Source organism: Bactrocera latifrons, unplaced genomic scaffold (assembly GCF_001853355.1).
Source record: "Bactrocera latifrons isolate USDA-ARS-PBARC rearing strain unplaced genomic scaffold, ASM185335v1 scaffold_233, whole genome shotgun sequence".
Taxonomy (NCBI): Eukaryota; Metazoa; Arthropoda; class Insecta; order Diptera; family Tephritidae; genus Bactrocera; species Bactrocera latifrons.
The window spans coordinates 421,337-436,028 of NW_017535886.1; the positions used below are offsets into that span (position 1 = coordinate 421,337).

Consider the following 14,692-nt stretch of genomic DNA (forward strand, 5'->3'; position numbering starts at 1 on the left):
CGATATATGTTTTATCTGCCAGGTAGGAAATACTTCTCTCTGCCGTAGTGATGGCATGGTGATTCCAAGCTTTCTGGCGAGTTCTATACACAGTGAATTTGTCGATTTGCGTCCAACAATAACTAATTTGCTTGAATTTGTATCACATGTATCAACGGGTTTTAGGGAGAATAAGAATACTGATGTTATATACACAGATTTTAGTAAAGCTTTTGAAAAAGTAAACCATACAATTCTTTTGAATAAACTTGATCTGCTTGGTTTTCAACCAGTATTTCTAAAATGGGTTGCTTCTTATCTTAGTAATAAAATTCAACAAGTCATATTTAACGATACTCTTTCCGACATAATCAATGTCCCTTCAGGCGTTCCTCAAGGTAGCCATCTTGGACCAATTCTGTTCTTGTTATTTATTAATGACATATCTTCTGTTGCTTGTTGCTGACGATGTGAAACTTTTTAAAACGTATACTTCATACAGCGAAAGATGTCAGTTGCAAACAGACTTAAACAACCTAGTTTCTTGGTGTGTTAGAAATGACATACCATTGAACCTTAAAAAATGTAAAACGATGTGCTCTTTGCGTAGATCTGTAGACCCTACTTCATAGGTAATACAAAACTTTAGGTTGGAGCAAGTATGCAGTTTTGTTGACTTGRGAGTAACTATGGACCCCAAACTCAATTTTAATCTTCACACATCTTCCATGGTTTTTAAAGCTAAAGGTGTCTTGGTTTTGTTAAGCGCTGGTCTAAAGAATTTAGAGATCCGCTTACCACAAAAAYTCKTTKTACATCTTTGGTGAGGCCTATATTAGAGTATGCTTCCGTGGTATGGAACCCTTGTTATCAAGTAAAACTCATCAATGGGTCAGTCTGTAGCCCATCTCTCTTGTCTGATATTAATTTTAACATTCCCGCTCGCTCTACCAGGCATTTTAGACCTTTACTTTTAAAATTTAAAAATAAATCTAGAACAAATTTCGAGTTAAACGAACAATTCCGCCGTATATGTCACGATTTCAATTCTCATTCCAGCACATTTGATCTAACAGATTCACTCTTTACCATTAAAAAAATTATTTTATTTACTCTTAACAAGTAACATTTAAAAATTATAAACTTTAATCTAATTCTTAATTTTGGCAGTTGAAATTTTTGTTTCTGTAGCTGAGCAGCTTAAGATCGCAACGCTTAAAACTCCCTTGCCTTTTATGACTCTGCTAATTCCGCTCGTTCGCGGATTGCGCCCCTCGCGTCGGTTGGGCGGGAGGAGGGTAATCGTTGGGTATTATGAATTTAGTCTTCGGCGCGACATTCCTAAAATACTGCTTTGCCCAACTTCTAAAGGCAGCACTAGCATTTGTTTTTAATCCTTCATTCCTTTTATTACATTCTTACTAGCTCTTAAGTTATAACGAATAATACCCAAACAAATATCTTCTGCTATTGGACGCCAAGCATTGCTCCCACATATATACATACATACATGTGTAACTTACAACCGTTAGGAGAACAAAACTATAATAGTTGCAAGAGTATAAAAACAATTTTGCACTTACAATTATTTGTCTGAGGTATGTAAGATTTCTTTTGAAAATTAAGTTAACTTATATCATTGGATATAATGTATTGCAGTTTAGTGTCGAAAATATACAACATCGGTCCCCGAATTTCAAGCATAAGTTTCAGTGCCCACTGCTAGGGGAAGTTTAATACCTCATGAACTTCCTGACCAATATCTATATTTGGTGAACAGATGACATCAGACTGCAACTATAAATACTAATCATATAATACAATATAAATTTCCTTGTTTTTAATGTTTTTTGTATCGTCTCCTATCAAAAATTTGTCGAAAGTGGACCTCAGATACCGAATATGAGGACCCAACTGTCTATGTCTAAATGATTTATATCGAAAGTGCCGTATATATGAGTTATCTTAATTAAACTCAGAGGTTATCTTTATCTCATCAGATAATGTGGTGGTGCCACTGCGACGCTATTTCCGGTGACCCCTCGGAAAAAAGTTGGGCTCGCGTTGGCAGCATAACTCTTTACAGGATCGTCTAAAGTAAAAAATACGTATTTTAGTTAAAACCTTAACTTAGAAATTAAACGAAGGAAAAATAATATATTTGCAGAGATCTCAAGGCTGTACCTCCGAAACTATTACTCGGATCAACTTGACAATTTACGATAATATTCTAGAGGTGTTGTAGAATTTAATAACACAATAAAAATCAATGTTTTGAAACCCGTAAACCAATGTAACCCCTTAAAATTTTAAATTGGTATAGATTTTCGTCACAAATCAAGTTCAGCAGTTAAATTTCGATACCTTAGTTATAATACTCATATAAATAGTTTGAAGGTAGATATGGTTATATATGCGCATATATTATAATCGAAAATATTAGTTATAAGTAATTACGTGTGTGAATAGCAAATAATTACTATTTTTACTGTTTTTTCAGGCTTCATTTTACTCGACAGCGTTAAAAACGTTAATATCTGTTTCGACTGTGATTCTTTTAGGTCTTATTATAGCTTACCATGCTTTGGAAGTGCAGGTGAGAGTGAGTGCAAATTTAAATTCCTTTTCAGATGTTACAATCAGCGTCCTCAGCATCATTGTCCTCGTAGTTATGTAATTCATGCATGCAAAACTGATGTTTTAGCACATACGGCATACATAATATTGTTTGTCACCAGCTTGCACTATTATAATTTTAATTAAACAATAAATAAATATACATATAGTACAGGTCCATATGTAGGTTGCTATAACATGATGAAACTTAAACGCCTGTTCGTGATGAATACACACTTTACATTCTTAACCAAAAAATAAATAAAATAGAATTGGGGAACACAAATTGTATATTTCCAAAATCAACACGGTAGCATTAAACAAACAATTCTATCGGTTATGTTTGCTACTGTTTCATCATAACAACTATATGTGTAATTTATTATTCGTTAGACTAAGTCTGCTAAAACATTTGTGTCGCTAAATTCTTTAAAAGTGTAAAAACGACTTTGTTTGCTTTAAAACTACGGGAATATATAAAAAGTTGAAGTCTGAAATAAAATCCATTAAAAAAATGTGGTGCTTTTTATGATGTGAGGGAGCGCAGGAAAATTTTTTTTTTTAAGTATTACACATTTCATTTACAATGTATTTCATGAGTATTTTTCAATCCACTGCTTGTAAATATACCTTCCATAATCAATATTAGCTTTAAGAGGTTCTCCGCAACAAAAACACAACAGTTTTACATTGATTATCCATGTTTTAAAATGAAACTATAAATACAAAAGCAATGTATCCAACTCTTTCAAATCAGTTTATTTCTGAACCTGATATGTTCGAATTCATGAATCATTAATTAAAGACATTTTCTTGATATAAATAACATTTTCTAGCTTTTATCGGCAATTATTGTCAAAGTAGGTATTTAACCAAATCGACAAATATTATATTCATAGTTTGCATGACACACCTTTGCAAACATAAATAAATATTATTAAATAGTTTTGGTGACTACATTTTTTTTTTAATTTTACAGACAGTTTCTTTTAAGCCGAATTAAATCAAATCTGGCAGTGATTTTACGTCTGATTAATGGTTATATAATTACTTAAACAATTTATAGTGAACTAATTACACCCATTTAGTTAATAATCACCTGCTTACTATAGTCTTATGCTAATATCATTCAATCTACTAAACGTATTTAGAAGAAGATTGAATAGTTAATTTTAAATTTTTTGATAATACCTCTGTAGAGCGGTAATAGCTTTCTCGGAATACTACATTTTAAAAATGAACAGTACTGGATTTCTCGGTTCAAATTATATCCATTCTTCATGTATTACATCTATATAGTTATGGAGGAGATGTGTGCTCATTGCATAATGATTTTGGTTCATTAAATTATGATATTGTTATTTTGTGTATCCACATGAAAATTTCAGAAAAATATTTACAATCGAACGAAGACAATAAGATAAACAAGTAAAGAAGTCCTAAGTTTGGGTGCAAACGAACATTTTGTACTCTTGCAACTAACAGGACTCAAAGTCAAGGAAATATCTTCAGTTGTAAAACGTCAACCAGAGAATCGGAACCCAAGTATTTTATATATTTAAGATTAGTTAGAAAAACGAAATCATTATATAAGTAAGAGATATCCCCAACTCTCACCAATTGACTATTGACCCGATCTTATCTATTTTCTCGAGTAACATACTAGATGCCACATACTGAACAAACCTGGGTTTCATAAAATACCTCACATACAAACACCAATCATATGAAATAAAGTCAGCCGGATGTGTAAAATGCTGATATTAGACATATTGGCCAATTTAAGCAGTATAAAACATCGTAAGATTGAAAATCTGTATAATAGATATATGGGGCTGAGGGAAGTATTCAAGGAAGGTTTAATTGTATATCCCATACATTGACCGCTATTTTTGATCAAAAGTCAACTATATATACTAGGGATTTGGACAATTTTTGGTCATAAGGTTGCATACTCTTAAGGCGTTATGCGTACTATTCCGTGCGTATTTTATTCCGTGATCTTAATTGCTTCTTGAATTGTGTACTGAAAAGTGAAAGAATCGAATGGAATTTAAATTTGTGATATATGGGTAGTAGGCATGGTTGTATTCCGATTAGCCAATTTTCGCACTGTGACATAGGGAAGTGAGAGGAATGACACGATCTAAATTTAGTCGAAATCGGTCGGGTCGGTCCCGAGATATGGGATTTCATCAAAAAGTGGACAGCGTTACGCCCATTGCCCAATTTTAACACCGGCTCCTATTAAGACTTCTCATACCACATCGGAAATAAAATTTAAAATCTCTGACGTATTTAGCTATTGATCTATTATGCTTTTAGTAGTTTTTAACACGGGGGGAGAGCGGGATTGTCTTCCGATTTCATCGATTTTTTTTATACTCCTTGTTACCGCGATCCCTGTACCAATGTTTCTGTAGCAACATGTTGCAGGAGTATAAACTCAATAAGATAAAATTTTACTTAGTGAATGCCTGAGATGCCCAAGATACATATTACCAATTTTCGTACTCACGCGAATTAAAAGGAATTTCCAAATATTATAGAAATATTTCATGATGTTTGTTTTACATTGGACATAATAAGCAAATAACATTTAATTTTGGATCGGCAGGATACCGACTTTTTAGTTTGCACCATTTAAACCTGCTTACTATAAATAGTTATATATTATTATATAAATTCTCTATTTATATGTAATGCAGTTACTAGTTTCTTAAATTTTTTTTAAAGATTACGGTTGTCCTAGGATAAGTATCATTTCGGTGGTAGATTTTTATTTTTGCTAAAAGGACCATATTTATTGCATGATAAAATTAGTATTGTAGTCCATTGTTTTACTTTAAGCTCCATGATACAATCGATTAGATTTCATTAGATTTCCAGGCATAATCTTAGTTACTTAACATACAAGTCTTGCGATTTAACGATTCATTAACAAGAAAAATATATTTTAAGTGTATTTTGAACTGGCAAGGAGCTGGTATACCAAATAAATATCTGACTACCAGTCACATATATCTTCTTTAATTTTTCGTGATAGGCCAGCTCTACCGAAGTTAAAGTTTACATATACTATATATTTATTTAAGTTCAGCTGTTTTATAATTACTATGACTTGCAAGAGTCTGAAGTTTTTTACACCCGAACTTAGCTATTTCTTGTTTGTTAGATACATAGCCCTCCCAACACCTGAAAGTACTTCCCTTGCTTCGAACCTTGCAAGTGGCGAGGGTATAAAAAGTTCGCTTATCCGAACTTAACCCATTCCAACATTTTAATAAAGAATTTTTTGCTTTTAACATACTTATAGCGTGTACTACTCTCTTAATTTAACTGAATAAAGGCAAAAGAATACACCAACATAAGTGGTTTTATATAATTGAAGTATACATATATTTGGAACTAATTGTTTATAAGAAGCAACCCTTTTTTTAGTAAATATGCTAACTTTTGTTATGCCCTTTTATGAAGTTTATGCGGAACCGTTTTTACACCCTGAGAGGTTATATTCATTTTGTCTCAAGCTTGTAATGCCCAGAACAAAACATCGGCAAAAAATATTAAGGCTTTGTTCATAATTTTAAAATTCTTAATTTATTCTTCTTCGTCCCCCTCAAAGTAATTCGCCGTTTTTCACAATACACTTGTGCCAACGTTTTTCCAATCCTCGATACAGTTGTTAAAGTCAATTTCCGGAATAGCCTTCAAGGCATGTATCGATTCACATTAAATGTCTTCAGTTGACTGAAAACGGTTTCCCGTAGTGTTCGTTTGAGTTTGCTGAATAGCAATAGTAGGCGAATACGGTGATTGAGACACCAAATTGGTTGAACTCATGAGAGATTGATCGTCTCGAAATCGAATAAATACTTGCTCACAACAAAAAAATATCACCGAAGCAAATTAAATGTGATTCGGCAAAAAAATTTAATGCAACTCCTTTGTTAAATAATTTCACTCATCGTAAAAATAGCCAAACGCTAATGATTATTTTGATGTCACATTTGGCACAGATGAGGAAGGGAGAGGTGGTAAAATGTTTTAAGCTTAAAAACCGTTCACTTCGATTTCCAGTAAAAAAAAAGTTATGTACCAGTTGTAGAAAAATAAAATATCTACAAATATTGTGTGAAAAATTAATGCTACCAAGAATTGCAAGAAGTTGCTATAGAGTTTAATTGTTTTGTTCACTTAACGTTTGTTTACATTACATAAAACTAACGCGAATACACCCTCTATTGCGATAATTACCATAGCCGCCATATACAATAGTTTATTTTACTCCTTATAATGATTGCTGTATGTGAGGTATCTTTATGAAACTTAAAGAACAATTAATAATGATATGTAGTAATGTCGAAATTGATAAATTCGTGTTTACCACTCAATTTTGTGCATCACTTTTCCAATGTACCACTTTAACACCCTTATGTTAATGTATACCGAACATGGAAAGTTTGCCACGATATTTGTTTCACCCAAAAGGATAAGTCGCAGATCAGGGTGACGAGCTGAATCGATTATTTCTTTGTATTAATTAGTCTACATACCAAATTGTAATTAGTATGTATATCAAACTTGAAAAATTATCAGTGAAAAGACATAATAAGTGTTAATTTCAGTGCGCATTTCGTTTAGCCGAAAAGGTGGTAAAAGTCATTTTATAATGAAATGAAGAGGTAAGTGTATTTTTTTAGAAAAAATATTGCAACTGACATTGCATGGATTGTTTTGGTTTCATCTAAGTTATTATGTTTTGTTTTTTATACCCTTTAAAGCCATTCCGAAGGGACCCTACTTGTCAAACAAAGAGAAAGAAAATGGTATGAGTAATGTGGTCAGAGGTCTGAGAAAGTTATCAGAAATTATTTAAGATTGGGCAAGAACTATGGCCACCAAAAAAAACCAAAGGTAACAAAAAAATTACAGAGCGCCAAAGAGGTCAAATTAAGGTCCTGGCAAGAAGAAAAGTTACCACTTCATAAATTATAGCGGAATTTGGTCTTCCCATTAAAAAACGTCGTGTCCAGAAAATTTTAAACGCAACACAAAACTTTGTTCATAAAATGCATGCAAAAGCATCGGCACTGATAAAAGGCAACACGGATGTAATTTTTTCCGACGAGAAATCTCAAGCAAAAGAAGAACCGAAGTTGAGCAGAAACTTTGGTGGTGGAAGTGTTATGATTTGTGCAACCTTTTGTTATTATGGAAGATCCAGAATATGCTATGTTCCAACAAAAATTAACAGCGAAATCTACACGGACATGTTGGAAGCAGAATTAATCTCTTTTCTCGAGGACTGTCATCAACATGTACCAATTTTCCAACAAGATACCGCGGCTATCCACGTCTCGCGACATTCTGTTCACTAATTTGAAGAAAAAAATATAGAATTGATCGTATGCAAGCAGTCCTGATTTAAATCCCATCGCGAACCTTCAGGGCATTCTGGCAAGAGACGTTTATAAAAATGATCGAAAAATTTAGCAGTGTTTTTGAACTGAAGAGGGCAATTAAGGAGTTGAAAAAAAATGAATGAAGATATATTAAAATAAAATTAATAGAAATTATGACAAATCGCATATTCGATTTAATAAAATCTGATGGAGGCAAAATAAAATATTAATTCTCTACTAACTCTTTTAATTTTGAATCTATTTAGTATTATTGAAACATTCGACTAAACGAATTGCATGTACGGAAATCCCTTTTATGTGATGAGGTACCCTCAAAAAATTTGCAGGAAGTATTATAGTATTACAGCTTCGGTGCAGCCGAAGTTAGTACTTTTCCTTTTTTTTTTATTAAAATGCTTGTTTTTATTAAAATACTGTGTTAACAAAAGTTATTTGTAAACAATTCGATCACATATTGCAATGCGTGTAATAGGGCCCATACACGACACACATGTGCGTTCGATCTGTGTGAAATCGTTTCGCTCATACACGACACACAAATCCATTTTGCGTTCTTTCTTCACACAGTGAACATGTGCCACAAGCAAGCGGAACATTTCTTGGAATTTATTTCTAATGTAGCACTTTTATCTATTTCTTTGTATTTCGTTAATAAGTTATTCCAACTTTTATTTTTCTCACTTTTATTTTTCTCACTTTTATTTTTCTATTCATCACTTTTCGTTTGCCAAATTGCCAATTCATTTTTTATAAGATTAATAAATTCTGATACGAAATCTTTATTAATGGAGTAGCCTGCTTTAGAAGCTTCAAACAATCGATTTTTTTTCGCTGAAATCTCTTTAAAGAATGTGTAAGAATCTGTCGACAAAGTTATAGATGGGAATTCGAAATATTATTTAAGCTAGAAGGGAAATAGTGACCGACTAAACGTCGTATGGAATACGGGGCAAAGTTTATTCTCTTTGACATTTAAGTATTTTCTATTTAAACTATAATAAATAAACTAAGAAAGTCAAGTTTGAACATATTTTTAAACATTAAGTAAAATTTCTTTTGGACAAAACCACTTTTTTCAAATTTTTTTTTTGGAAATTTTACATTTTTTTTTGGAATTTTCTTAGTTTAACTAGAAGATAAGCTATTAAAAAAATGAATCTCTTAAAAATTTTTGCTTCTGATAGAAATTGCGACCTGCATCCTGCCCGCCGTCCGAAAAATGCACATGCGAGATGCATCGGGAAATTGCTTCCCAACGGCAGAATATCAAAGATTTCGTATCCAACAGATGTGTGAAAGATGTTTAAATATATAACTATAAAGCCTAAAAATTTCACTTGAATCAGATATTTCTTTCCCTCCCAAAAAAGTTCTTTGAAGCCTCTAAAGCAGGCTCCCCCATAACACTTGCCATTGCTCGTCCGCGATGTGTGTGTGGTGACACGAGAGAAATGAGATTTTGTGCGCATACACGACACACATGTGCGCACACCGATTGTAAAAAATAAAAGATTTTCGCATGTGCACACATACCGATCGACCGCACTTGTGTGTCGTGTCTGGGCACTTTAATGCAAAATTTTCTTTTTTTTTATACTTTGTTGCTTTTTAATTTGAATGTCTTTAACCCTTTCGGGACGGAGTTTTATTTGAAAACCGGAAATAGTCTCAACAAAAATTTCTGCTCATACTGAAAGATTGGGCTAAAAAATTATGTCCTGCATACCCAGAAATCCTAAAATCGTCCTTTTATCCTGGGACATATAATCCCAATRAACATTTACTGTGGGATAAAAAATCCCAATAAGAGTTTTTGACGACTATTGTATATTGGAGAAATAAATAAAATCTTAGAAAAATAGCTATATTGTAATGAAATTTCATATTTATTTCAGTTATTATTAAGATAATTTTAATATAATGTGATGTAACTATTAATTTAATTTGTGGAAGGGTCCAAAACATTTGTAGCACAATGCGTTGTTACAGCCAGAACAGATCATTTTAGTTCGCTTTTCGATTCCAAGTGAAGTGCAGCGGACGCAGCGGCAACGCTTCTCTTGCTCCACTGGCAAGTGATATCCAACGTTAAGGCTGTCAGTTTTTGAGCGTTTAGGAGTTCTTCCTCCCTGTTGACGAGGCATCGTGTCACGCCTTTTATTTCCTTCGAAAATCATTGCTTCAGCAAGGGGCACAAGAAAGTCTTTTAGTGATAACTTTTGCTTCTTATGTTCAGTATAAACAATCCATGAATTTGTGACGCTAACCATTAGTAGCTTGAAAAACACCTTTTTCCACCACTTTTGAGATTTGCGATTGAAATTAAACGGTTGTCTTTTGGTCGGCCAAGTCGACCCCACCCATAATTTTGTTGTAGTCACTGATACATTTAGGGCATTTAATTTTTTTCTTCGATCCGTCTTTTTGCTTCCTCTCAACGTCTACAAGCGATGGTTCATGACAATTCGAAGCTAAGAGGACTTCTTTTGAATCCACCCATCGGGCTGCCAAAATGCCACAAGAGCTGATTTAAAGCTGACTTTCTCCTCTTGCCAACTTTCCGACAAATTTAGGTGTATTCTTTCTGTTTTGCATGTATGTCCCAAGTGCGGGATATGGGATAGTTTCTAACAGTTTAATTGAGGTAAAAAAGCGGTCAAAGGCTAAATAAACTTCCTTCTCACAAATTGAAAAAACCAATTTCAAAACGACTTTTTCTCCAAGAGTGGTAGGTACAGACTGTACAGCGTTTGCTTCCTTACYAGTATAAAGATTAAGATCGTAAGCGTATCCTGTCTTTGAGTCACATCGCATCCAAATTTTGATTCCGCGCTTTATTGGTTTCATTGGCATATATTGCTTCATACTTGATCTGCCTTTGAATTTTACCATGCACTCGTCAATAGACTGAAACGAACTTTCACTTCGAGCAGCTGCAAATGTTTGTTTCAGACATTGCACAACATCGGAGATATAATAATCTCTGTAACTGTCGGCGGGCTTACTGCAGTCATTGAAATATAACTTCGATGACAATAATAAAAAGCGATCTCGTGAAAAACCCTTTTTTATAACTGAATTTCCCATCGATGGATTTCTGATCCAATAGTCCTTCAGAGATGGCAACTTATTATAATGCATAATCAATGAAACGCCCACAAATACCAATATTTCATTAGCATCAGTTAAATTTCGCTTTGACTGAGCCCGACGATTCATAGCTGTCAGACGCTGATTAGTACATTCAGCAATTCGAATGCACAAACTGTAAGGAAATATCGTGGAAAACACTTTGAACTCGGTGCAATCGTGAGCAAAATCAAAGAGGATTTTGCAGTCTCTCTCAGTTGGGATTTCATACTTTGGATTAAAGTTCTGAGAATCGTCCGCAGCAACATTTACCCACTGGGCAACTGGCAGTATATCGTCGTTTATTTTTGTGGGCTAATCCGCCCCATTGATGTTATCGTCAGTTTCTGATGCAGATTCAGTGCYTTCGGAACTCTCAAGCAAATATTCACTCCCAGAGTCCTCAAAATCAACGTCCGAGTCTGACTCTTCAGACATACGACGCTCAATATCCTCCTGAGTTAGATACCTTTTCGTCATCTAAAAAGCATATTGGGACAAGTAATCCCACGTAAAAAACTTATTGGGATAATATGTCCCAATTTTATAAAATGAACTCTAACTTACCCTATAATAGCAAAAAACACCACTAAACAATTAAATGTAACAAACCGAACACTTTTTTGCAAATTTTGTTGATCACGCTTTTATTTCGACCGATTTCAGCAAATTAGTGAAAACAACTGATCAAATTTCACGTATATTGCGAAATACTTTGTCATGTGGCGTCTATGCGCTTAAATTTACCGCTATCTTTTTGTTTACAATGAAAAATATACACTTAAATCTGTTTGTGGGACTAATTATATAAGCAATCGCATGCGCAGTAAAGAAAATACGAAAGTTAGAAATTTGGTGGGATGTATTATCCCAGTAGTCCCGAAAGGGTTAACAAACAGAAAAGTACCGTAAGTACCCGTTAAGCGGGGTTTTTTTTTAACAATATTACCTCTTAAAATATGGCTGTGCCACTTAATCGGGATTTACTGTAACGTTTTTCGTCACTCTAATAAACCGTATGTCAAATAAGCCGATCAGCGTATGAGTAATAATAGTATGTATTTATGAAATCACTTGAAAATGTGTTCTCGAGTATACCTTTGTAACCTCAAAATTTTGTGTGTTTCAGCAGATACCTCTCCTGCCTCCAAGATACTCTATATGGTGATTTCCGATACAGGTTGTGCCAGATATGTCTAATTCGAGAATGATTTTAATATAATTTTTGCTGATGGGAATAAAAGAGCAGCTTTGAATCATTTCCTGGAGTATATATTTTTGCATTTTCTCTTCAAACACAACCTATTAACTCTTTAAAAAAAAATCTGATCATTTGGCGTGCGAAAGAAAATTGATTAAAAATATGGAAAACAAAAACAAGTAAGGAAAAGCTAAGTTCGGGTGTAGCATTTCATACTCTTGCAACTTGCAGAAATTTAAGCCAGGGAAGTACCTTCAGCTATATAAGGATTGCTAGTTATATGGGCTCTCATCATCTTTGATAGCGTCAAAGATGTTGGGACCTGAACTTTACTTAGCGGTAGGACCCCACACTCTTAAGGAGCTGCTCCGCACGGAGGAGAGATTGGAGAGAGAACAGCATTGGCGGCACCTCCCCCATGAAAAATTCCGTCTCCTCGTCGCGATCTACACAGGGCACTGCAAGCTCAGGAAACACCTGCCCAACATGGCTATAGTATCCTGTGCCAGCTGCCGGTTCTGCGACCTGGAACAGGAAACACCAGCGCACCTAATCCTTGACTGCACAGCAATCTGTAGAAAAAGGCTTAAGGCCCTGGATTCCATTTACATCAGCAGGGATCACATCACCTCAGTAGCGCCCGCCAAACTCCTGGAACTATTCAGGCTGCTGGTTCTCCGGGAGGACATGTGATATAGGAGAGGGCACAATAGACAATAGGTCGCGGTGCATTACCTCATAATATACTATCTATCCATATATGGACTCTAAGACAAGTTTTTACCTGATTTTATTCATTCTATGCAAAAAGATGCACCGTTATTAGAAAAACACGCCCTCTAAATTTTATTACGCTAATCACATATTGGCCGATGCAGGCGGTACAAAGTCACCCTGAAATTCATAAAACGGTATATAAAATTGTGTTATATAATATGTGAAGAAGGCGTTGTTGTATCACCGTAAGTTTTCAAGGGATCGCAGTAGTAAGGGGCAACTGTGGGCTAAAAATTTTGAAAAGGTGGACGTGGCCACGATCTCTAATAGGTTTAATGTACATATCTCCAAGACCACTACAGCTATACTGGCCAAATTCGCTTACGACAATACTTCTAACAACTACTACCGATAGTGCGAAAGTATATGAAATCGGATGATAACCCCGGTAAATACACCAGAGACATAAAATTTTAAATCGAGATGGTATGTAAGGGCTTTATGGGAGCCGTTTTAAAATTGGACGATGGCCGTGATACCACCCACTTTTAGGTTCAATCACATATCTCGGGACCGGACCGAACGATTTCGACAGCATATGTTAAGTAGTGTTCTTTTTCTTGTCTAAATAAAATAATATAACGGGACTAAAATGGACACTAATTATTCCTGTCCAAGCCGCTAAATAACGCAAATGTTCACTCAAGTATCTATAGTTGACTTTTGACCGAAAATATTGCTGAATGTATCGGATATACAACTAAAGTTCAGAGAAAATCCTCTCCTGATAATATTATCTCTATGCATTAAAAATAGGTTGAATAGGGAAGTTAGACCCTGAGCCCCCATATATCCTACATAAAGTATTTCGAACTTCCCTGACTTTATGCAGCATATATCGGCCATATGTGAGTTAGCTCAATGAAAATGAGATGGCGTGTTTTATTCTCAATACTGAATCTTTGTGCCCACATTATACAAAATTGGATGAAACTTGACCTAGCACTTAAATAACTATTATCAGAATTTTCGAACATCTGGCTTATTTTACTTTATACGATTGGTGATTGTGTGTCAAGTACCTTAATGAAAACCAGAGAACGTTTTTGTAGCACGTGGCATGTTAGTATGTATGTATATGTACTCTCAAAAAAAGATAAAATCGGCTCATTACTAAGCCAACTCCCATATTTCCTGAAGGAATTTCTTTAACTTTGATTCTTATAAGTTGCAAGAGTATAAAAGGTTCGGTTACACATGAACTTAGCTCTTCCTTATTTGTTTACATCACCATTACATAGGGAGGGGTGCATTAGTGGCTTAGGAGGTATGTTCATTGAACTTATTAGAGGGCGGGGACAGAATCACTTTGTCAAAGACTTTTGCCCACATGCGCCTCTTGCCACCGCGATCTCCTTTGCGAAGTTATAGTTTATATCCAACTTTAGTGCTTTGCTAGGGGTCTTTAAACGTGTTATCAAAATATTAGCACATTCGTTTGTTGAATTCATATAATTCTACCGAAGTTTTTTTATACTCTCGCAACAAAGTTGCTAAAGAGAGTATTATAGTTTTGTTCACATAACGGTTGTTTGTAAGTCCTAAAACTAAAAGAGTCAGATAT

The 14,692-nt window shown here is 34.5% G+C and overlaps 1 protein-coding gene across 4 annotated transcripts in view; it reads left to right on the plus strand.

Annotated features, from left to right (window-relative positions):
- Positions 1-14,692, plus strand: part of LOC108968923 (small conductance calcium-activated potassium channel protein) — a 155,665-nt gene that overhangs the window by 106,726 nt on the left and 34,247 nt on the right. For 2 of the 4 annotated variants that reach the window (XM_018933281.1, XM_018933283.1), the window contains one exon: positions 2,480-2,581. The exons of 1 other annotated variant lie outside the window; for it this stretch is intronic. In XM_018933281.1, the coding sequence (XP_018788826.1) occupies positions 2,480-2,581 (102 nt within the window). The remainder of the gene's footprint in view (positions 1-2,479; positions 2,582-14,692) is intronic. One more of the 4 variants, XM_018933280.1, reaches the window with a different exon arrangement.